Source organism: Patiria miniata, unplaced genomic scaffold, assembly GCF_015706575.1.
Source record: "Patiria miniata isolate m_02_andy unplaced genomic scaffold, ASM1570657v1 HiC_scaffold_5, whole genome shotgun sequence".
Classification (NCBI taxonomy): domain Eukaryota; kingdom Metazoa; phylum Echinodermata; class Asteroidea; order Valvatida; family Asterinidae; genus Patiria; species Patiria miniata.
Genome location: NW_024037072.1, coordinates 25,834,831 through 25,860,968, shown reverse-complemented (window position 1 = coordinate 25,860,968; position 26,138 = coordinate 25,834,831). Strand labels below are relative to the sequence as shown.

At 40.9% G+C, this 26,138-nt stretch overlaps 1 protein-coding gene across 1 annotated transcript in view; it reads right to left on the bottom strand.

The window, feature by feature from the left end:
* LOC119741184 overlaps positions 1-23,956 on the bottom strand; it is a 69,808-nt gene extending 45,852 nt beyond the window's left edge. The window contains 15 exon segments of the mRNA XM_038216899.1: positions 147-419; positions 971-1,243; positions 1,777-2,049; positions 3,032-3,304; positions 4,695-4,907; positions 5,819-5,959; positions 8,442-8,585; positions 10,052-10,288; positions 10,778-10,924; positions 11,413-11,556; positions 14,181-14,405; positions 15,853-15,996; positions 19,101-19,247; positions 20,180-20,264; positions 23,804-23,956. Coding sequence (XP_038072827.1) covers positions 147-419; positions 971-1,243; positions 1,777-2,049; positions 3,032-3,304; positions 4,695-4,907; positions 5,819-5,959; positions 8,442-8,585; positions 10,052-10,288; positions 10,778-10,924; positions 11,413-11,556; positions 14,181-14,405; positions 15,853-15,996; positions 19,101-19,247; positions 20,180-20,249 — 2,704 coding nt within the window. The 5' untranslated portion in view covers positions 20,250-20,264; positions 23,804-23,956.
* Between the last annotated feature and the right edge of the window lie 2,182 nt (positions 23,957-26,138).

Here is a 26,138-nt window from a genome sequence, read left to right as displayed (position 1 = left end):
TTTCTTGACCTTTTACACTTTTATGTTACTCAGCCTTTAGGATCGACAGTACTTTTCTAAAAACAAAATGGAAAACAAAAACTGCTGAATATGACCAAAAATACACCCTCCATTAGATAGCCCGTGACTTACAGAAACACACTTACCTATGACTGTAATGGTGAAATTGCATGACCCTTCATTGCCAGCGACATCAGTAGCATTGCATGTCACTGTCGTCAAACCTAATCCATAAGTTCCATTGGACACTACAATGTTGCCAGCTTCATCTTGACATGTGATGTTACTGGAATCAAATACGTCCACATTGTCAGTAGCTGAAGACTGTGGTGACCAGGGTACAATGGCAGTTGACAGTCCACTGTCTGTACTCATGGATGGGACACTTGCAGGACAAGTGACATCCGGAGCTTCAGTATCTGCAAATTAAGGAGTTGAAAATTACAAGTGCATGACCCGTCAGTTGCCTTCTCTTTGTATCTTGGAATTAACAGAAGCCAAAAGCTTTGATCTCCTTGTGTGTATGACACAAACCCAAAGGACTACCGACTCATCCTTGCAAGGCCTTTCAAGATTATTCATACTTATTTGAATTATTCATACTTATTTGAACAAAGCAGATGTTTCTTTTTAAATAACCCATTCAAGGTCAAAATTCGTCAAGAAAAAATCAATCAAAATTGTTGATGCTTGCCCAGTTCAATTTATCCAAAATTTGTAACGAGATTTTGTTGTTTGATATTAAACAGAGCGCTCTTCCATCAACCACCCATCCAACTACCACTTTCCTCCGATCCTTCCCTCCAGCCGACTACCTTATCCCTTTCTTGGCCTTTTACACTTTCATGTAACTCAGCCTTTAAGATCGACAGTACTTTTCTAAAAAAAAAAATGACAGACAAAAACTGCTGAATGTGACCAAAAATACACCCTCCATTAGAGAGCCTGTGACTTACAGGAACACACTTACCTATGACAGTAATGGTGAAATTGCACGACCCTTCATTGCCAGCGACATCAGTAGCATTGCATGTCACTGTCGTCAAACCTAATGCATAAGTTCCATTGGACACTACAATGTTGCCAGCTTCATCTTGACATGTGATGTTACTGGAATCAAATACGTCCACATTGTCAGTAGCTGATGGCTGTGGTGACCAGGGTACAATGGCAGTTGACATTCCACTGTCTGTACTCATGGATGGGACACTAGTAGGACAAGTGACTTCCGGAGCTTCAGTATCTGCAAATTAAAGAGTTAGAAATCACCAGTGCAGGGCACGTCAGTTGCCTTCTCTTTGTATCTTAGGAATTAACAAAAGCCAAAAGCTTTGATCTCCTTGTGTGTATGACACAAACCCAAAGGACTAACCGACTCATGCATCCTTGCAAGGCCTTTCAAGATTATTCATACTTATTTTAACAAAGCAGCTGTTTCTTTTTAAATAACCCATTCAAGGTTAAAATTCGTCAAGAAAAAAATCAATCAAAATTGTTGATGCTTGCCCAGTTCAATTTATCCAAAATTTTGTAACGAGATTTTGTTGTTTGGTATTAAAGATAGCGCTCTTCAATCAATCACCCATCCGACTACTAGCTCCTCCGATCCTTCCCTCCAGCCGACTACCTTATCCCTTTCTTGGCCTTTTACACTTTCATGTTACTCAGCCTTTAGGATGGACAGTACTTTTCTAAAATGTAAGACAAAAACTGCTGAATATGACAAAAAAATACACCCTCCATTAGAGAGCCTGTGACTTACAGGAACACACTCACCTATGACTGTAATGGTGAAATTGCATGACCCTTCATTGCCAGCGACATCAGTAGCATTGCATGTCACTGTCGTCAAACCTAATGCATAAGTTTCATTGGACACTACAATGTTGCCAGCTTCATCTTGGCATGTGATGTTACTGGAATCAAATACGTCCACATTGTCAGTAGCTGATGGCTGTGTTGACCAGGGTACAATGGCAGTTGACATCCCACTGTCGGTACTCATGGATGGGACACTAGTGGGACAAATGACTTCTGGAGATTCAGTGTCTGCAAATCAAGGATTAGAAATCATCAAACTTGCTTTCTCTTTGTATCTCAGGAATTAACAAAAGCCAACAGTTTTGATCTCGTTGTGTATGTGAGACAAAACCAAGGACTAACCGACTCATCCTTGCGAGGCCGACAAAATCATTCATACCTATTTTATCAAAAGCACTTGTTTCTTATTATAGGACACAAACAAAGGTAAACATTCGTCAAGAGATATCATTCAAACTTGTTGATGATCACAGAAAGTAATTCCTCAACGTATCAAAAGGTTTGTATCGAGATTTTGTTTGGAATTAAAAATAGCGCTCTTCAAACAATCGCCCATCCAACTACTGGCTAATCCGCTCCTTCCCTCCAGCCGACTACCTTATATATTCCTTGCCCTTTAACACTTTCATTTTACTCAGCCTTTAGGATTGACAGTACTTTTCTAAAATGGAAGACAAAAACTGCTGAATATGACCAAGAAATCACTAGTGCAAGGCCCGTCAGTTGCCTTCTCTTTGTATCTTAGGAATTAACAAAAGCCAAAAGCTTTGATCTCCTTGTGTGTTTGACACAAAACCAAAGGACTAACCGACTTATCCTTGCGAGGCCTACAAGATTATTTATACTTATTTTAACAAAGCAGCTGTTTCTTTTTAAATAACCCATTCAAGGTCAAAATTCGTCAAGAAAAAAATCAATCAAAATTGTTGATGCTTGCCCAGTTCAATTTATCCAAAATTTTGTAACGAGATTTTGTTGTTTGGTATTAAAGATAGCGAGCGCTCTTCAATCAATCACCCATCCAACTACCAGCTCCTCCGATGCTTCTCTCCAGCCGACTACCTTATCCCTTTCTTGCCCATTAACACTTTCATTTTACTCAGCCTTTAGGTTTGACAGTACTTTTCTAAAATGGAAGACAAAAACTGCTGAATATGACCAAAAATACACCCTCCATTAGAGAGCCTGTGACTTACAGGAACACACTTACCTATAACTGTGATGGTGAAATTGCATGCCCCTTCATTGCCAGCGACATCAGTAGCATTGCATGTCACTGTTGTCAAACCTAATACATAAGTTCCATTGGACACTACAATGTTGCCAGCTTCATCTTGACATGTGATGTTACTGGAATCCAAGACGTCCACATTGTCAGTAGCTGATGGCTGTGGTGACCAGGGTACAATGGCAGTTGACATTCCACTGTCTGTACTCATGGAAGGGACACTACTAGGACAAGTGACTGCCGGGGCTTCAGCATCTAATATATATAATAGGATAAAATTTAAAAAAAAATATTACAAATACAAAACATACAAATCATTCCTGATGAGGATTATCTTCTGAAAAGTCAAATGATTATTTGATTAAACAAATTCAAGAGAGAAGTAAATGACAATGTCTTAAAACGAAGTGATTCCCGTAGAAAAATTATGGCTTTGATGATTAAGCCCAAGTAGTCACCCTGATTCATTATTATGATAGCACTAATAATACGACAGGTAATTTCATTACGACAGGTAAAGTCATTAATACATTTGTTTCATGCCATTATTTCAGCAGTAATTGTTTTTGCTGTTTTGGTCGTTGAGATAGATCATGCTTTCGGCCGATTCACAATGCAGTGCACCACCAAGAGTTTGCCATGGAGGGTCCATTTTTTTAAGTTTATAGTTGACATAAGTGGCCCATTTGAATAATTGTCAGTAGACAACTTGAGCTAATTTGTTATAGATTGGGTTAAAGCGTTCTCCCATCTTACAAAAAAAACCACCACATTAATAAAAAAAGAAAAAGAAAGGGCAACATATACTCGAATCACACGCGAAGCTACTGGCCAGAAAAACTAACAATTTCAAATGTCCTGCTCTGCGAATTTGTCGACCATCTCCCACAATGCACTGGGAAAAATGAACTCTCCGTGGAAAACTCTCGGTGGCGCATTGCATTGCGAATCGCCGAAATAACTTTTGTTTTGTTTTTATTAAAGAATTGTTGACTGTATGGGCAAGTTTTGACCAAAATTTTACATAATTTAGACCATCCTTTCTCGTATCATTTTCTAATGCTGACTTTCCACTGGAAATTCAAGTGCAGTCAATTTGCTATACTGAATCAAATCTCAAAAGCACCCAACCCCTGAAGATTTTAAATAAAACCAATGCCTTTAAGATCTGATTACCAAAAAGGCAAAAAAAATCCCTTTTCAGATGGATATCAATAACTATATAATCATTAGGAAGTGAAAATATTATTTATTTTGAATAACATTTTGAACACTGTACGTACTGTATGCATGTTACTATAGGTACAAACCTCATGATAATAATACCTTTCACAAACTCTGCCCAAATATACAGGTAGGGCTGCCATTAAAGAGACATCTGTGAGTGGTGCAGCGTTGATTTACCCATTCCTCTTGTACTAAGAAACGGTACTTGGGGCTTTTAAGTTGTAACTATATAGGCCTACCCGGCGTCATAGGATTCTTGACGCTTGTTTCCATTGCTTGAACTCCTTTGTCCTTATCCTATACGAGATTACCTCTACAATACACAGAATTTCAAGCGGTCCCCATTATTAGTCTGTTGCTGGCTACAAATCTTTTATTATTCTGACCTCAACTCTGAGCAATAATTAACAACACAGACCTTCAAAGGAGATATCATCAATGGCAATGTCAGACCTCCCTGTTCCGGCTGTTGAGGCCTCAAATGCAATCCTGAAGCTTGCTGGCAGACTAGTCAACGCAACCGTTGCCTGTAGCCAGGTTACACTATTCGTTTGCTGACCAATTCGAGAAAAGATCAAAAAGCCTTGGCTTATGTTACCACTCACTGGCGTCACAGACACATTGAGATCACCTGAGGAAGCAATTCAACAACTGTTCAAAACAAATCGAAATTGACTTTAATAATAGACCCCCTTTCAGAAAATGCTTTCAACCAAATTAATTTTCCATTTTTTTTGGCTGGCCGAGGCATTTTTGATGAGCCTAATAGTAAATTATAAAAGACCCAAGTGTAACAGCCATCTTAGAGGGCAGACTTTTTTGTTGTGATATGCATGAGTGAACCTTTTGTACACTCATTGTTTCTACATTAAAATATCAAATGGATGTCCTCCAAGATGGCCACTACGCATACGGTATGCCATGCAATGTTGAGCTAATCAACTGTCAGAGCGAGATTTAAGCCTGCGATCCCTGGAAAGCCGTAATGGTACTCTTGAGCTTTCAAGCCTCATTTTGGTGTCATTCTCCCAAGATTCTATGTCTTTGTCCATGGGATGCTAGCCAGAAGCCAAGAAATCATAAGTGTCATGGTGCCAATGGTGCTACGGTGCCAGGGTGCTAGGGACAACACGCAGAGCCACAATAGAACAACTTTAGCAATGCTGCTGATGTTCTTAATTTTCAGATGGGATCACTCATATAGGCCCACACTAAAGGCTGAGCTTTGGCACATCCATGCTAAACAATAGTTTATGTTGAATTGTAAAGATGGGCTATTTTCAGAAGCCTCTACAGGGTCAATTCCAATTCCTCGTCTGAAACCACCCCCCCCCCCTCGTTTCAAAAAATAAAAATGGAGCTTCTTTGAAACCCATTCAAAACAATCCCATGTTGCTCCTCTCCTGGACCAAAACTAAATGAGTCGCTTTGTCAAATGACTTATCGTAATTAACGACAAATGTACAATACATGCCAAAGTTAACTATTAAAGCTCAAAATCAAAACAAGATATTTTTTAAAACACCACAATAACCCATTTACCTGTTTGAAACCCAAACATGTTGTACCAGAAAGTGAATTCGTGTTTTCCAGTAACGTTTGACACAACAGGACTTAACAAGACAGCACTAGAGCCAACGCTCACTCCATTGGTTTCCAAGAACAAGTAAGTTCCATTTTCTCCTGTAAAATAAAAGACAAAATGTTCACTTTAGTGGTAGAACCAGTATCTGTGGCACTAGAATTCTTTTTTTTTCTCGAATTTGAGTTTTAAGTAAAACATGCACAACTTGTGAAAAACCGAACCAAGGTGCTTCAAGCAAAATAGAAATTCCCAAATCTGAAATGACAGTTTGTGCACTAGATGAAGATACCGACGATTTTGGTTCTGATTATGATTTTTAGGTCATGATGACTGAAGATGTGACAGGGAAAATTGAAACCCGGGAGACAATATATACAAAAGGTACCCAAATTAGATAATGACCTCATTTCTAATCAATGGTCAAAGGGTGCAATTATGTGCTACCTCAGAAGAATGAAGGCACAAAGGTAGATAAGTCAAAGATGACATGTGTCACTGTATAATAATCAAGCAACCAATACCGTCGTTGGCACTTCAACTGCTCTGATAGTGAACCGGTTCGCTAGTAAAAACGTCATATACGCGCGCACCACTGATCACTTAAGTTGCGTTAGCTTCCAGTTCCAATGGATCCAATGTAACTTAATATCCAGTGGGCGTGGTTTAAAATAAACTGACGTCACACTAACGAACCAGATAAAAACATACGGAAATACGCTGTGGACTTTGTGATGATTGAGGGCCAGAACACACCAATGATTGAATTGCGTAGGACTATTGCAAAACCGGTAGACCTTGACATACGTATACAGCATCACAATATGGCAGTGATCAATAAACCACGAAGGCTTCAAACTCCAATGCCAGGAAAGCTCAATGAACTAAAAAACAAAATGCGCCAAGAACGCCTATCCAGATGTGTTGGTCACATGCCAGGCACTTTCACAAGCGACGCCAACTGTTACGCCACCGAGACGATCAAAAGTTTGGTAACTGTCAACAAACCAAATAGGAAGATGCGAGTCTGCATCGACCCCAAGCCCCTAAACAATGCCCTCAAGCGGGGGTATTACCCACTGCCAGTGATCGACAACATCTTGCCACAGATGTCAGGTGTGAAGATCTTCACTAAAGAGGACTGTAAGGAGGGTTTCCTTCGTGCAAACTTGATACAGAATCCACCTACCCAACCACCTTCCAGACATAATGGGGGCGATATGGCTACAACGAATGCATTTTGGCATCAGTCCAGCCCCTGAAATTGTTCGAATTTCACAGCCGGGCAATTTTTGAATTTTAGTCATCCCTGATCGCCCATCCCCCCCCCCCCCCTCGCTGGCAAAGATTTACGCCACTGCGAGCCATGCACTTACCCAGCAGAGACACGCTACTCACAAATCGAAAAGGAGCTGCTAGCTCTTGTGTTCGGAATGGAGTGCAACCACCACTATGTCTACGGTCGCAAAATTACACTAGTGTGGACTGACCACGAACCACTGATTTCTAGTATACTCGATTAGCCAATGCATACTTCTACAATATTCTTGATAGTCCGGTACAAAGCGTTTTCCGTAGGGAGATTCCATCCGCAATAGCCTTCCTCAGTGATTTTAGATGCTAAAACCCCATGCCTGATAGGTTTGTGATGTATCTCACAAAATCGTGTACTCTGCAGGAGCCATATAGCTACAGTTCGATTTTGTTTAGTGCACTGGGGGGGGGGGGGGGCTCCGATTCTGGAGGGAGTACTTTAGAATAATTATAAATTGGTTCATGATTCAAACAACAGCTTCTTTCTTAAAATACTGAGAACAAAAGGGGCATGACACCCCAATTACACCCCCTCGCCCCCTATGTTACGCCACATTGCAGATCCCACTCTGCCTCTCAGTCTCCCGACGTTTGACAGTGCACATGCACTGTCCGAAACATGGAGTTCCCGGTTCTTTTCAGAACCTCACAGACTGACAAAAGCGATCTGCCACACGACACAACCATGAACTAACTCTCATTGCTCACTTCACCATGCAAACTTTCAGTTAAGGAGAATACACGAGAAAGTGTGGATTCGTAATTTAAGAATTCACGAGGCGCGAAGTGCCGAGTGAATTCGATGAATGTTTCCAAAATTGTTAGGAAATACTTGAAATGACTCTCCATAGTCGTTGTACACAAGCGCAGAAGTGGCGTCAGGTTGCAACATTGTTTCCTGACGTGTTTAGCATGTGTATCGACACACAGGCTCCTTACGTCAAAATGGATAGTTCAGACGACGATTTCTTTCTGACTAAAAGTAGATTTTGCAGTGAAAGCGGAAAATCTGACAGTGAAGATGCATTTGTAATTTTCGGAAAACAAATTTTCACCCAGACGATCCTATTCATGCTCATTATGGAGAGCAACTGTCCGACATGTTCAAAGTGTGGATCGTAATTCCGAATCCACACTTTACTAAAGATTCGCCGTTCCGAATCCACACTTTGTGACCAGTGTAAGAGATTCGTAGGTCCGAATCCACACTTTTAACAATAGTGTGACGTCATAGCAATGCTTCAAATGTATCTTTGGCAGCCTACGTACCACCAGTGGTGTGATCAAAGTCCGGTCCAGTAACATCTGAGTATGTTGCCCCTCGCTCCAAAGCCCAATTAGCGCTGTCATCAGTCGGTTGACTCCATCCGCAATAGCCTTCCTCAAAGTCGCAGTTGAAATCCACATTATCATCTGTGGTATAGACAAAAGAGAGCCCTCACTTTTAACTCCTAGATGTTTTGGGTATTTCCTACATTGGTTTGTGTGAACTAGTTTACATGAATGTTACATTTGGATAAAATGTTTCTTGATCATTTCTCTTCATCCATTTTAATTAAATACAAACCCATGTAACAAGCTCTTTGAAATATACATGCATTTACATATTTTTTCAAAGTAATTTCATCTGACTGAAATATTTTTCAGTGGGTATGCGTATGGAGAAAACAGTATCGTTATTCACCACTAAAACTTCACATAGTTACAAAAAAAAGATGAACCGTTTACATATAAATAAAACAAATAATTGCCGAAACTGGTATACATAAATAAAACACCATCACAATATCAAAAATATATAAATACACACAATTATTAAAAAAAACAATGAACCTATGTTGGCGGGGCGATCTTGACAAAATGAGGAAACAATGGGGGGGGGATAAAGCGGAGAGAAAGGGAACAGGGTGGCGGATTAAAGTAGGGAGAAAGGGAACAATAGGAAGACTTTTAACAAACAAAGATAGAACAAGGATTTGATAACAAAAATGTTCAGTTACTTGACGCACAAGGCCCCCCCCCCCCTTCAGAAATGGTGACATGTATACCTGAAATGCATATTGGCTCCCGCAAGCCCACGAAGCCCCCCCCCCTTTTAAAGTCATGGCCCCGCCCATAAAAGGGTCAGAAAAAATGGCATCAAGTGGTTTTGAACTCCTTGAGGTATGTATAAGTCATCCTGAGAGTTTCAAAGAATGTACCCGAAAATGCATATGGGCTACCATAGAAGGTACCCACCGAATAGTCCGAATCTGGAGGTCAAGACGCAGTTTTGCATCTTAATCGCCGAATCTGCACGCATATCAAAGACGTTTGCTTTGCTATTCAAAGACTACCTTTGAAGGCGTTCTGAAAAAAAACTTACATAATATAATCACTGGGGAACTGGCTTATTGGTTATTTTTATCTTCATATGCTGCTACTCGTTGATCATGTTGACATGGACAACCGAATGATTGCATTTTGGCATGCGGAATTAAGGGCGGATCCAGAACCAATTTTTCAAAACATTTGCAGCTTTTTTGAAGCTTTTTCGAGAACCGCTCTTCCAAACAACTTCAAACTTGACACTGCACATTCCGGAGTCCAGAGCTCCATCACAAGCATCATAAGAATACACCCTCCGATTTTCAACCTCACACAGTGCCCGGTTCTGAAGATAATCGATGTACGGACAGACAGACACACAGAGATTCCTGGAATTATACATGTAGTCAAGATAAAATGCCTAGGTTGACAGAGAGAACATGACAAAATGCCAGTTCGATATGGATGAGAAAGGGAGCAATGGGGGGATAAAGCAGGGAAAAGGGAACAATGGGAAGACTTTTAACAAACAAAAATAGAACAAAGATTTAATAACAAAACAGTTTTGTTACCATTGGTAGCTGACGAACAAGCCCCTTCAGAAATGGTGACATCGTCGATTGCAATATCACCGTATGGGCCAGTCCCATAGACAGCCTCTAGGGCTAGCATAAAATTACTTGTTTGATTAACATTAACCATCGCTTGTAGCCACACCCGAAAACCATTTGTTTGTCCTGTTATGGAGAAGATTGGAGTTTGTGTACTCAAACTTGCGCTCGAGGGAATTGAGTACACATTAACGGTACCTGAAAAAAATTATGAAAAACATTAGAATACCAAAAATGAATATTTGAAGCTCAGACAATTTATTTTTAACATGCTACATTTTATTTTAACGTGGGACATTTTGACATCAATATCCAAGCCAGAATATAATCTCGTTGTATCATTGATACAAAAATGACAGCATTAATTTGTACGTTTATGAAAACAATGAATTGATTCCCCTGTTTGGAAAAGGTAAATCTTTTTGCCCTTATTTTTTCTTTGCACCTTTGAGGAATTTGTTAAGCTAGGTACCAAAACATCATGGATCCTGACTACCGCGATAAAAAAGGGGAAGGTCAGAACCATGCCCACAAAAGTTCAGGAAAAAAGTTAACAAGGTATTTTGCTAAGAAAGAGGTTGATGATTTGGTTGTGAAAACACAAGACTATTTGGCGATTCTCTTCTGCCACCATGTCTGATGTAAACAATGCCTTGAAATTGGCTACTCGACATAGCGTGTGCCTACCAATCTGCTGACCGTACATGCTGTACCATAAACTGAAACACCACGAATCGTCTTGTTGTGAGCCAGCAACTGTTGGGCTTAGAAGTACCGCTCTGTCATTAGTTGATCGTCTATTAGCCTCGAAATAGAAGTACAATCCAAAATCATCTGCGGGAGAAATAGTTCCACAAAAAAACTTCCAAATTGTTTTTTAAAACTTCAATTCATTGATAGAACAGGAACTCCATTCTTTTAGATCCTGACATTCTCCTGTCAGCCACACAACCATTATAATATAGAAAAGGGGAAAAACAAAGAACACCAAAAGCACTCTTAAATTCAAATTTGAATCTGTTATATAGAATTAAATTGCGTAAAGCCTCTACCTCCACCTAACTCCCACTTGAAAGTCTTACAAATTGCTGAACACACCTCAGGTGCTGTACAGTTCACATTAAGTTTAGGCCGTTCACACCATTTTCAATTACACAGGTCTGTATATTCTACCTGCAAATATCGTGAACAAAGTTATCAGTTTGCCAAATCGAAAACGAATTCACAGGTTCCTTTTTAGACAACTACTATTCAGGTACTAGTTAAGTGGCTCATTGAAATCCCACAAGTTCCCTTCATATTTAATCTTAAAAGCAGCTTACTTCCAGTAGTGTGATCTGTTGCTGGTCCGGTATTAGAAGACTGAGTAGCTCCTCGTTCTATTATCCAATTCAAATCATCAGCCGTGGATTGAGTCCAACCGCACGGCCCTTCATCAAAACTGCAGTTGAAGGATAAGCTTACATCTGCAAGCAAGAGAAAAACATATTAACATCAACCTTAGATGCGTAATGATCGCAAAGTCTAGAATTAAGCCCGGTGCCAGTAAAGAGAGTTATTACTCATTTAATATTAGATAAAGATTTGTATGGGATTTCGTTATTAGTGGCAATTGTCTTTTCACCACAATTAGTACAAGACATTTATTCTAGATATCAGGTAGCACACCTTCGTAATTATTAATTATTAAGTTGGTCACGGTTGCTGCTGTAGCTAAGCTGCCTTTCAAGTAACCTGAGTATGTATCATCCGTTGAAATTTCTCCCCGAATGCTTACAGTATGTAATACACCAGATGGTGGACTGTACTCAACCGGAAGAGCACGGAGCCCGCAAGCTCCGCAACAAAGTCTGATATTATTATGTGTGCATGTAAAGGTTATGCGACCCTGCGTGCCAGTTGATCAGAGTCAACTTTAAAATAGTGACGTCAATTTGAGCAGAAATTTGGCCAATAAGCTGTTGTCATGTTTTTGTAATGCAATGAGTGCGTTCGATTACTTCCCCCGCGCTTACTCGTGCAAGCGCGACAACGTTCGATTCTCTCACGTGACTTATCGCGCTTATTCGAGCCTGGGCCAGGTGACCGACTCGCCGAGCCAGTTAGTTGGGTAAGTATCCCATAAGGCCATGCAATAAACATGGCTGCCAACGTAACGTCCGGCGGGCGCCTCAGGCCGTGTGCTTCCAGAGCTACGGCTACGTCTATTGTCAGCCCGTCCCCGCGTATTTTCACTGGGCGCGGACCTAGGCTTAGCTCTAGACAGTTGATTCGGATGCAGCCTCAGTTTCATGTCAAAGTTCAACTTTCCAGCTCTTGCACGAAACTTTACCCGAAACCGTTCGTTTATTTAGCTCTACTGTGCATGTCTGTCATCACGCGAGGAGCACGCGCGAGTAAGCTGGGGGAAGTAATCAAACGCAGTCAATCAGTGCGTTCGATTACTTCCCCCGCGCTTACTCGTGCAAGCGCGACAGCGTTCGATTTACCTCTCACGTGACTAATTCTCGCACTTACTCGAGCCTGGCCCAAGTAATCGACTCGCCGAGCCGGTGACTGGGGTAAGTATCCCATAAGGCCATGCAACCCCATGCCTGATAGGTTTGTGATGTATCTCACAAAATCGTGTACTCTGCAGGAGCCATATAGCTACAGTTCGATTTTGTTTAGTGAACTGGGGGGCCTCCGATTCTGGAGGGAGTACTTTAGAATAATTATAAATTGGTTCATGATTCAAACAACAGCTTCTTTCTTAAAATACCACCCATAGGCTGCCGTGTAAATGAATATTAACCTTGGTTTGAGATGGCCTGTGTGTAAAATAAATACCGTCTGCACGAGCGTGTCGTTTTTGCGGGCGCCTCAGACCGTGTCCGAAACGGGCTTCCAAGGAGCATAGAGCTACAAACCATATGTAGCTCTATGCACGGAGCTACGGCTACGAATTATTGTCAGCGCGTCCCCGCGTATTTTCACTGGGCGTGGACATGCTCTAGACAGTTAACTGATTCGGATGCAGCCTGGGAAAAAAATTTGAGGCGAGTCATATTGATGTAAATTTAATGGGGGGGGGAGGAAATGTCCTTGCCCCCCTCTAAAACTGATAAATCGACAATATGTTGAGAAAAACAGGATTTTTTTTGGAAAATATGTTTGGCCCCCTCTAGGAAAAAATCCTGTTGACGCTCATGTTTCCAGCTCTTGCACGAAACCGTTCGTTTATGTAGCTCTAGTGCGCATGTCTGTCATCACGCGAGGAGCCAGGCGCAAGTATAGGCTTGGGAAGTAATCGAACGCACTCAATGTACAACAACAGCTTACCAAAGACCGGATAGAAGGCGCCCACTGAATGGCCCGAATCTGGAGGTCAAGACGCAGTCTTGTTTTGCTTCATTTATCACAAATCTGCACGCATATCAAAGACGATGGCTTTGCAAGTTGAAGGGGTTATTTTTTAAAAAAAATACATCATCTTATCACTAGGAAACTGGCTTATTGGGCTTCTTTTTAAATCTTCATATACTGCTACTCCTTGACCATTGACCGGACAACCGCATGATTTGCATTTTGGCATTGGGAATTAAGGCGGATCCAGAACCAACTTTTCGGGGGGGAAGAGGGTTCGAGTATCATTTTTTTTCAAAAAGGGGAAGGGGATTGGGTATATAGTATCGTGTACTATACACATTCAATGTGATATTACAACTAAAAGGTATGTGTAGCTGATATACGCAACGTTCTATTTTTATTTGGGAACACGTACCCTTCATGGCATCTCCATTATCCAAGGAAAATGTCATTAAGGTAAGTGGATCATTCTATACATTTACGGTCCACTATAAATTTGTCCTTTCCCTGTTATATCTGACATAGATCTATGATTTTATAATTGTCATGCAAAAGGGGTTATGAATAGCAAACTACCTACCCAACAAATAAAACATCATTTGCAGTCATTCTTAATTAATGATACTTGAATTGCAAATAACAAAGTAGGCCTTCCAAGGTAACAGGTACAGGAAAAAAGGTCACACCTTGGACCCTTAATTTATAGAATTACACACTTCTTGCTAAACAATATGCTACTTACTTGCACATTCACTTTCAACAAATGCAAGGTCATCAATTGCAATGTCGCCAAGAATCGAATTGATGGTTTTCAGTTCCACAGACACATTGAAAGCTGATGTTTGATTGGACAAATCAACTTGGGCTTGTAGCCACGCATTTTGGCCAGTCTGCTGACCAGAAATACTGAACAGTAGCGTGCTCATGCTGCCTGGTTCGACCGGACTCGCGTATACATTCAGAGATCCTGTTAAAAAAAAACACCAAATAAATCACAACTTCACTGAAGACACTAAAAGGCATGACATGAATTTTACAATGGAATTTATTTTGTGCAAATATTCATTCCTTTGAAATATAGAAAACTGAAATGCTTCTCTTTTAGTTTAATTTTGTTTCTGTAAAAAAATGGGTTTGTGTGTAACTATAAATGTTTCACGCGTTTCCTTACAACAAAGGGCGCTTATGCCTTGATGTTGATTTGGGCACACACTTTTAAGGTTAGGGGGTTTCTCTTTAAATTGTGACCTCAAAACATTGCTGACTAAAGAAAACATTTTTGCATGAAGTTTGCCCATAGACTTTATAAGGTCATGTATCGAAACAACCACCACAACCAAAACAATTACCACGGAAGAAAAAATCCCCAAATTCTGGAAACATTGATGCTGAAGCATCTACTGAGATTTTTATTTTTTTGCCGTGAATGGTATCACAGGTTTGCTCATGAATACGGATGTTTAGATGCCCCAATACCATCTGTCATAATTAAACGGTTCCAAATAATTAGAAAGTTGTAAAGTTGTTTCAGTGAGAGTTGTGGTTCCAATGGTTACGGTGTTCGACTCGTGTGTGCCGTGGTGCATGGGCTCGATTCCTGACGGGGAACATTGTCCTTGTGCTCTTGAGCAAGTAACAATTATCGCTTAGAGAAGGGGTTTCCCCCGGTGTTTCTGGCAGTGGCTGCAATATGCGCCGCAGGGCCTTGTATATAAAGGTGCATAATGGGTCTCATATTTAATACTCATAAACTTCATTTGAAACTCTTTAAAAACAATAGGCATCATTACCAGCGCCTTGAGTACCTAATATTGTTGGTAGATACGTGAGCTATATGAGACTCCATTTTTTTTATTATTATCAAAGTTATTCTCCATAACATTTGTCGATTTTTGGGCTTGAAGTGAATAATGTAGGGCTAGAAAAAAATAACAATTTCAAAACAAATCTATGTTGGGGATGAAACTGGAACATAGCATTTGCACGGGAGAGTAACTTTAAGTCCTTTGAAGTAAGCATTGAGTTTAAAGTGATTATTATGCGTCCTTTAGCCAAATTTAAAAAAAAAACAGTTTGGCGTCCCCACCCGCTTCCTTTTTCCTCGCCGGCCCCTTTGTTTTTAAATAATACATTTTTCAATATACATGTAGTTAGTATTTTGTATTTGTTTCCAACAAAATTGAAGCTATACGTATGCAAGTTAAAAATATGGTAGAGAGGGTGACAGTTCCTTTCAACACAAAAGTATCAACAAAAGGGGTGTGTCGAAAAATTAAATAACCCAAATTGAAAATCTGCCATATTGAGAGGAAGAAAGGCTGTCTCCTTCCTTTTGGTTTTCAAAAAGTCCGGAGAAACCAGAAACATTTTTTTTACTTGGCCTTAGAAAAACACAAAATAGTCTTTTTTCTTACCTAATATATCTCCGAACATACTGTACCAGAAAGTGAAACATAATGAGCCTCCCGATGAAATATTGACTACTGGACTGATAAGAACTGCATCATGGCCATCGGATCGATCATTAGCCTCTCGATACAAGTAGGTTCCGTTAATGTCTGCAAATAGATTTCAATCAAAAACATGTAATTATCTTTGCATATTTTGCAATATTGCACCCATGACGTTGCAATTATAGGGAACATTAGGGATGCATAGGGAAAGAATCGTTGCAACGTGACGGTCAGTCATTGCAAAAATGATAATAAGACATGAACCTGGGACCGAGAAACATTCCCAATTTTGTTTGGAAATACTTTCTTGACTCTCCATTTCTTTCTACACAACCGCCAAAGTTGCAACATTCCATGTATAGGAAGTGGTGAGGGTATGGGATACGTACGCAGCTCAGAATAGCCTGTTGATTGTGTTGTTATTCTATAACCGAACCCACGTATATACGTAGGTCTACATCTCAACATTTCAATTCTGATGCGAACCCATATTTTACCTTATAATGATGTGGTGATTTAACAAGGACCTTTCTTTGAGCCGCATTTGTATCCCGTAATGGTGTCATTTTGGTCCATTGCACTCGTCTTCGACTCGTGAAATATCGTTATAGCTCGTACAATATAATCTTGTAATCCCCCTCAAAGCAATCCAATATTATATAAGTACAGGCGCGGATCCAGTGGGGGGGGGGGGGTCAAACCCCCAAAAGCTGTGTTGATTTTTTTTTCAATAGAATCCTCCCTGCTGTGACACCCCAAAAAATAGGATAATAATATCCGCCTGTGCACAGAATTTTGTCAGAGCCAGCTTTGTTACAGGGGTATTTCTACACAATATTCTGTCATATAGTGTTGCTGATCGTTGGATTTGAACAGCGCAAATTATGCGTAGGAGCCCCCCCCCCCCCCCCCCCCCCCATTGATTTTATGGAGGCCAAGTGTCCGGTGAAAAAAACACTCCTCCCCCTGCAAAAAATCCTGGATTCGCCCCTGAAATAGTCCCTATTTGATTTGTGAACGGGAAAGGTATGCCATCGTTTCACCTCGTGCCAGCGCCATGAAGCTTTGGACGTATGGCGCACCAGGCAAACCAATCAGCTTCCAGTATTGGGGACACACCTATTTTAAGATGGCTGCGCGCATGGTTTTGTCGGCCTCGTGATATTTACAGTCAAATTTTACGATAAACCGTGGTTCTTCGATAGAATAACAGGAATTTTAACGTGTCTGCTTTGGCTGTTGCTACTTCAAATCAGTTGTTCTCCCGTGAACCACGCACCGATGGTACAAATAGGCGAAATAATGCAATGCAAAGCCATATTTCACTTTTCCAAATTGCAGGAATTAGGAGATACCAGCGTTTACTTTTATTCTGTAATTTTCCCCCTTCTTCATCCCACAGTGCCAAACAAATATCGCTTGTCTACTGTGGACAAGATTATCAGCCATTTAATGGACCTTTAATGGTGTGCACCACTTCAACTGCAGTAAAAAGGACATAGTACCGTCATTTTAATTGTATACAGTAATTTTCCCCATTCTCCGTCACTCATTGAAAAAAGTATACTTGTTTACTGTGGCTAAGATAATCAGCCATTGCCGGGATAACAGGGATTGCACCTTTAATGGGGCGTTACATCTAAACTGCAGAAATTGATACATGAACATTCGGATTCCCCACCCTCGAAACTACAATAATCACTTATGTTTGTATCAATATGCGAGTATACTCCAGCGAAGGTTACTGCACAGCATAGGAAGATGATGGTAAGTTCTCAGTGATATGCCACAAACAATTTCATTTCCTGGGAGTCGTATACGGATGGACGTAAAACCACTTATAGGCCCAAGTGCCCGAAAGGCATAAAGCCTATGTCTATTATCAGAATAATTTATTTCCACGTACAGGGCCGGATTAATTGTTCCGTAGGCCCTAGGCGCCAGTGTTTCGTAGGCCCTACCCCGCACTGGGCACCAGGACCAAATTTATGTTGTTTTACTAAACAAGACTGGCCAAACTGATAGCTCTAAAAGCCTGTTCGCACTCTGTGGTATTTATGTAGGCCCTCACATTTTTCGTAGGCCCCAAATTGTTCGTAGGCCCAAGGCACGGTGCCTACTGTGCCTATTGGATATACCGGGCCTGTCCACGTATAGTTGTAATTGGCGAAGACAATAGACAAGAAAAGGTATAGATTGCAAAAAAATAATAAAAATCGTTAATGTAGCAGGACATTTTGGTTCGATTTGTTTACATGTAGGCTAAATATCTGTAAATGGGGGTAGGCCTAAGCAGAACATTGACACGTCAAATGTTAGTGTTTCCTTCTACCTATAGGGTCGGGTCGTAAACCTTTTTTCTTAATTAAACATGGGGATACATCTGGCATCAGAACAAAATCCAATAATCTTGACCCCAAATATTGATTGATATCAAATAAGCCAAGAAGGCAAGCTTGTGTATCTTCAGATAAAAATTTATTTTATAGTTACGTCAATAATTGCCCATTCGCAAAACGAAAAAGTATATAGTACGGCAAATAGGTGGTGGGATTGTGCCTTTGACGACACAAGCATGGCATTTGGCACACAGTCAGAGTATGTCATGAGAAAGATATTTGGTTATAGGGTCATCGCAGATTTGTCCTTTGAACAAATATAGGTAGAATAACAAGCAATGGAAGCCATTTTGAAAAGTTTGAAAATTGCTTGTTATTCTACCATTATCTTTTTCAAAGGACAAATCTGCGATGGTCCTATAGCCAAATATCTCTCTGTAGACATACTCTGACGGTATGCCAAATGTGCCATGCTTGTATCATCAAAGGCACAATTCCCCCAAATATTTCCCCTACACTGCCTCACTATAATAGTGATTTTCACAGACCCTGAAAGTAAAAGGCTACTTCGTGTCAGATTTGATCTGAATTTAAATCAGCGAAATAAAAGTTTGTAAACTATTGAATGTCCAACAGCCATTAAAACTTGCATGGATAAATAGTATATGTAAAGCTCACAAATAAGGGTGAAGTTGACGTTAGGGGAATCTACGAAGATGTAAGCCTCAAGACGTCAATATAGGCTTTGTGAACATCAATAAACTTGGCAACGATATTCGTCGCTAAACAAAATAAATAAGAAGAAAATAAGCCAGGGCTAATTAGTTTCTGAATCCTTCCGACTTTTTCCGAGCATCCACGTTGACTTACCTCCGATGGTGTGATCAGTGGTCGGACCAGTCTTACCAGTTGGGGTGGACCCTGAATTAACAACCAAGTCCGTACTGTCCTCTGTCGATTGCACCCAACTACATAGCCTTTGGGCAGGGTCTTCAAAGTCGCAGTCTAGAGTGGTTCCTGCAGAGAAACCAAAGTTATCAAGCACTTTCATTTCTGCTACGTACCACACAAGAATTTTGATAGTGGGTCCCCCTACGAGCAGTGATAAAATCTGGATTTTGTCAAGTTAGGTTTTATATTTTTCAACCAAAATGATGATAGTTGGAAAGGCCACAAAAAGGAGAATATGAACGTTAAAATGAAGACATTTGCTGTTTTTCATGTAATATCAGCGCGAAGGAATTTCGGGGAACACATTTTTGTCCTAAAATCGAGCTGTTGGAGCGCTTGTTGAAAATCCAGCCACACGCTTTTTTTCAAAACGTTCTTCAAACGCATGTGACCACACGCTATAGGGTCGCTCCCTGTAGAGTATGATTCTGAAAGCTAGCGGACCTCACGGTGAATCTCACAGTGAACTCTGAAAACACTTTATCTAGCTCAAATCTGTTGTTGACAGTCTGGCTCAAAATTCGACAAGGTCAAAAACCGCTGAAGGTCAAAAACCGCTGCTGGTCAGACAAAGTGCTACATATATTACCCTGCTCATTAGGTCTACGAAAAATGTTAAAGACAATCTCAGCTCCCTGGTGAGTATACAGCTCGATGCTGCCATTTCGGCGCAAAGCAGCTAAAATCAATCACAAGAACCATGATCTCTCTGCAGGTATACCCATTTATTCCTTGCCCAACAGCACATGCACCACAACCACAGTACAGGCTGGACTCGAACCCACAACCTGATGTAACCATGCACTCATGATGTAACCAACACGGAGTTTTACGACGTTTTCTCCGCAAAATGTTAGACATTATGTAGATTTGTTTGTGACCCAGACCTTTAAAATAAGGTTAAGTAAATAATTATATAAAACATGAATTTTTTTTTACTAATCTGGCCAACGGTACACCTTTAAATCCATGCAGCTGTTGTACTGGCAATGTCTTACCTTCAATAATACTTTTAAAAACTGCAGTCAGGCCGACAAGAACCAGAACAATCCTGCCCGGAAAATACATCTTGATGTGGTCTAGCTGGAGAAGAAAAATTTATAAAAAAGAGTGCAGCTGTTATATCCTACACAAGTTTAAGGACATTAAAATGAAACAATAATTGATTAGGTAATTAGCCTATGTCCGAGAACATCCCTGAAAAAGCCGGTTAATTTTGACTTTCTCGGCCAAATTGGCAAATGTAATACAAAAGTAATTATTTTATTACAATGTAAACTATTTTTGCGTAAAATTGAATTCTGATTTTTGTTTTTATCCCCTTATTAAAATTTCAATTCAATTCAACATGTTTTTATTAACAAACCACGAATGACAGCCATAGCTGAATATCACGTGATTACATATTAAAAAAAAAGAATATAAAAAAATCCATATGAATGCAAATCTGATAACGATTACAATGCCTACAAGTTATGAAGGGGCCTATGTGCATGCACATTTGATAAATGTTGCAATAAGAAGAGATAATTATATATGGAAGGTTTATCGGTAAAGATACGATTATATCAAGTATTGAATACGCCTACAGTACACCAACTCGGGTTTGTATTAAGAGGACATTGACCATGTCGATTGTGAACAGCGCCCCCATGGAAAAATGGTATCCAGTCCCCCCCCCCCCGCCCCCCGCCCCCCGCCCCCCCCCCCCCCCCCCCCCCTCCCCGGACGTACTTGGTAGGAATAAGTCCTTCACTGTGAGACTCTGGTGCTTCTAGCGGAGGTAGGTCGGATGAGATAGATGCAAAGAAAGAATTCACCAATTCGGCAAATTCTTCCTTATCACCATGCGTAACATTGTCGACAAGATTTTTCAATGAATCATAGTCGTGTTTTTCACATGTGAGTGACTTTATTTCGTTCCACCAATTTCTGCTTTTGAGTAGATCAACTTTTGCCTGAAAGTACTGTTTCCGAATCACCTTCTTCAGCCTGTCCACTTTGTTTCTGTAGTACCTATACAGGGGCTGGTGTCCTCCGTGCCATGCTCGCTGTCTCTTTTTTATCATATCCCTAAAACGATATGTGACCCAAGGTTTTTCACTTTCTACTCTGGTGACTTGCTTCCACTGGAAGTGCCGGTCTACAAGAGATATGATGGTTGTTTCAAACTGGTCGTATTTATCTGAGTGTGACGGGTTAAAATATACCCCCCTTAATTTTTGATTAGTTCCTTTAATATGTAATAGTTCCTTTAATCTGTATTAGTTCCTTTAAACATGATTACATAACAAATATCAATCCGCCACCTATCGTAAAATAGTTCAACTAGATCCGGCAACCTTCCCGCCGCGCCACATTCAAACACTGATTCGATCGAGTAACATCACCCTGTTTTACTCTCTCACAGGTAATTTATATTTTGCTTATTTTATTCTCATCTTTATAATTATCTCCATTGATATGCATTCTTACTTTTATTATCAACTTACCTTTTACTTGTACATTCATTATCTTGCATTTATATTTAACATTTGTGGCATTTACTGTAATTTTTGGAATAATGATTTGGCTGCAAGATGGCAGCCAACGCCGATCGTTTGGCGCGAATCGCCATTTTGTTAAATTATTACAGTTCATTCGTGATTAAGCCATGACTTATTATTTAAATTGAAGTTGCATTTATTTGATTGGATAATTGAGTAGATTGTTAGGTTTATCTTTACATGTACATTTGGTTTGGATTTTTAACTGTTTATTTAAATAATTGTTAGCCTCATTCAAACACTGATTCGATCGAGTAACATCACCCTGTTTTACTCTCTCACAGAATAAAGAACCAACGTCAAAGTGAACTGGCCGTATTCCAAGTGTCCCTATTTTCGACGCCGATTCCCGGTGTCACATGAGCAACGGATACACTGGTACAATGGTGTCTAGCCCACCTGGGAGAAAGAGTCTAATAACACGTGCATTTTTTGTTGGCAGGTTGCATTGCGAACGACGGTTGGGTTGACAAACAACCACTTGATGATCAGACAGACCAAACGCTGGTTCGATTGGTGGTTCATGGTACATATCACTCATGTTAGTGTATATCAGGTCCAGGCGCGCATTGTTTCGTGTTGCCCCTTTAACGATTTGCTCCAATTTGTAGTTGCGTTTGAGGATAGCATCTGGCATTCGGTTAAAGTCACCTGTTAAAATAATTCCCACAGATGGGTGCAAGCTCATAACACTGTCTAGCGAGGTGTATATGTGCTCCAGCTGGGGCTGATAAATAGCTCCAAACACGATGGGATTAAACTGCCGCGGAAGACGTTGGGGCTGCAATTTAAGCCAGACAGACTCGACGTTTTTCCTCGGCTAAATTCCCGAACACCGAGAAAGGAATGTTGGCATGTACATCCCTTCACACAATCCGTTCACCTGATGTATGGTCTCTGTTATGTCTTATTGGGAGGTGATAGCTATAGTGATCTAACAAAAGGACGCTACCTGGAACACCGGTAGGACACCATGATTCGGAAAGATTTTCATATACGAAGTTCACTCATTTTCCTCTGTATTGACTAACAAGCCCCCAGATAGCAATTTCATGTCATCAACGTCAATTTGAGCAGTGAGAAAATACAAGCATTTTCTTAGAAAACACTTAGAATTTTTCAGTCCAATCTCATAGGGTTTGTACACAGGGTGTTGAGTGAACTTCGTATATGGAAATCTTTCTCATGATTCTGTTATGCAACACACATCGACTTTATGTTCAGTTAGCGTTACACTCAACTCATCAAGTTTGGGAATCAAAGATCTGGCATCCGTATTCATCAAGGTAGGTATATTAAGTGTATTGGTTTTAATTGCCACCAAGTAACTCACGCAGACAGCCACCTGTTGCTTTCGAGGCAGCATATTTCTACAGTTAACCACGACTCTGATGGGGCGTTGGCGAGTAATTCCAGCCCAGGTACCCCGCTTGATATATTTGTTGTATAAACCATGCAACTTCAGCGTAGACCACAAGATCGCTGGTCCAGTCTGTTTCATCATGGTTCCAATGCTGAGTAACTGTTGTGCGGTGCAGCGTAACATGGTGGTGCAACGTGACTTGCTTAAATGTCGACACAGTCACATCCAAAACCTCCAACAATTTGCTGTATTGTAATGTCTTGAACAATCAATTCTCAGGGGGTTCACTAATTATCACACAACATATGACGAAGGAACAATACGAAAAGACGACGTAACACGCAAAAAAAACGGACTTTTCTCGGAGCAAAAACGCACCACTTTCTATTTTTGAACATACATGTAGGTTTGGGAGCTAGATAAGCCAATGTAAAAAACAAATCCCGGTTGGCCGCGCCCACTAATTTAATGAGAGTCATTTTCTCTCCAAATCGTCTGGGCCCTAAATTTCACTCCTTGGAATTTAGAGAGTATAGTTGGGGCGTAACACAATTATGCCATTCCATTTCATTATACAAGCATTCAGTGATTATAGTTATCACACAAAGTTCACAAAATCCAATCTACACATATAAGGCCCAATAATTAATATTGTATGTCTACCATTCCAATCACATGCAATTTCTGAAATAATTTAGGAAAATGTTTCTTACATATTGCAGCTCAGTTACTCGTCATCATCACGGGCAGTATAAGGTATCAAAGATGGCCGGAGAACAGGAATTGACCACTTCACTGTGGAAGGGCGAATTGATATGTAGTGACCCTGTTTCCATCACGGGGTGGTATGGTTCCTATGCATTGGCAGACGTACCCAATTGTTGGTACGCTTCGATAGATACTCCTCACGGTTTCAAAGAAACATCTCCCAATGGCGTTACGTCATATTCTATACCTACTATTAAATCTGCTCACACCGCCAAGGATTTGTCAGGTAGGCCTATTAGCATACGAAATTGCCAGCTTTTTGCAATATGATCCGAGTAATACGGATAAAGGGGGAGTGTGTGGCCTAATGGTTAGGATTCGTGACTCATGATCAGAGGGTCCGGGGTTCGAATCCAGCCGCTGGCCATATATTGTGTCCTTGTGCGAGGCACTTCACCCCCACTTGCCCCTCTCCACCCAGGATGAGTATAAATGGGTACTGGCATTAGCTGGGGAGTAATCCTGCGACGGACTGGCATCCCAATCAGGTGGAGTAGAAATATTCTCAGTCGTTTCATGCCAAGGAAACCAGGGATAACACCGGCCTGATGAGCCACATTGGCTCGGGACAGACTTTACTTTACTAATACGGATATTCAGTAGTTGTGTCAAGCCCGTCACGCTTGGCCCATTATGAGGCCAAATAAAAAACAAACATGTTGAGCATCCCCGCCCGCTTCCTTTTTGGAGGCCGCCTCCTTAAAAAAAAAAAACCGAAAAAAATGATAAAGTTTAAACAGTGACGTCAGTTTGGCATCTGTCTGTTGCATATAGCCCATATAAAGCTGGTATGCTATTTCCTGAGTCCAAGTGGCGGCCATTTAAAAAAAGTAGCTTGCAGCTATCTTGAAAAATAGCCCGGCCGGTCGTTTTGAGACAAAAAAAAAGAAAAAAAAGGGCCCCTCCTTCCTGTTTTTCAAAAAGGCAGGACGCTAAACATGTTTTTTTTTTATTCGGCCTTAGCAGTCAAGCCATGATTCAGCACAGGCGTCGCGCTTTGACTTGTGTAACTCCTGTCTGTATGGGTGAGTTTGATGGGTGTATATAGCTCGACAGACATCAAGGCAGTCACTCAACTGTACAGATACAATGAATATACCAGATAATCCCAAAATCTGTGCGGTCACTGACTGTGCATGTGGTACGTTCAATGATTTCATATGAACTGTGAACATTAAGGCCCATGCTTCTGTTGTTACACTCGGGGCATCGGTGGGGGTACGGGTCCAGCCGGGGGGGGGGGGGGGGCATTGATGGGCAAGAGCCAAGTGTGCATAGTGGTTTGTGGGCTCTTCCATTCGCAGAAGGGAGTGTGCAAAATAGTGATAAACGAAAACGTAATTTTAACGCTTTCTGATGTTATTCATGCTCCTGTTTTTACCAAATTATTGAGTATATTAGTCAAGTATCGAAACACCAATTCTAAGGAATCTGTGAGCGCTTCGTTTTATTATGCAGTGAATCCTGCACGTAACCACGTGCTCGAATGCACTTACCGTGTCATGAGTAGCACCTTCAATGACGCCCTATGTAATTCCCACACAAAAACGGTGTATGTTGTGAAACCGCTTATTTAACATATCGGTTTTATTTAAGTAAGGGTCATCAAAGGTCTCATCTCTACTTCGTATAGTCGTGCAAAGAAAAATCCGTCAGTTCAACATGTCCGTCATGTTGGCCAAATTTATGAACATGCTGACGAAAGTCACAAATCTCAAACATTACGGTATTTTCGCTTTAGCACAAACGGGTGCCTGGCTCAACGAGCGGGCTGTAACGTTGTTCGTATAAATTTATAGGAACTCGACAGGCAAATCGGAGCGATAATCGAGCTGTGGCATGGTGTTTAAGCCGGCCTCAGGTCGATCTGCGATTTGCTTGTTGGCATCAAGCAGAAAAATAATGCTTTGGTCACAAAACTGAGAAATCGTGTGATCGTCGCGCAACACGTCGCAGAAGTTGAATTTTTATTTACTCTTGCGACTGTTGATTGTTGACCGACTGATGCCGATCGTTTAATATCGTCGCAGTTACACTCAGGTTGCAACAAATAATCGGTGACTGAGTTGTTCCCGACGGTCGTAGCTCAGGCGCAGCTTGATCCTAAAAGTCAGTCGCCGACTGATCTGTGTCGTCGCAAGGTCGACCTGAGGCCAGCTTAAGGCCGACTTTAAGACGACAGATCGCCTCGCCGTCATCCCTACATCTGGTTGTTTAATGTACTGGACGATGGGTGTTAAGTCAAATGCAAAGGCGACGCCGTCTTCAGAACATGCATTC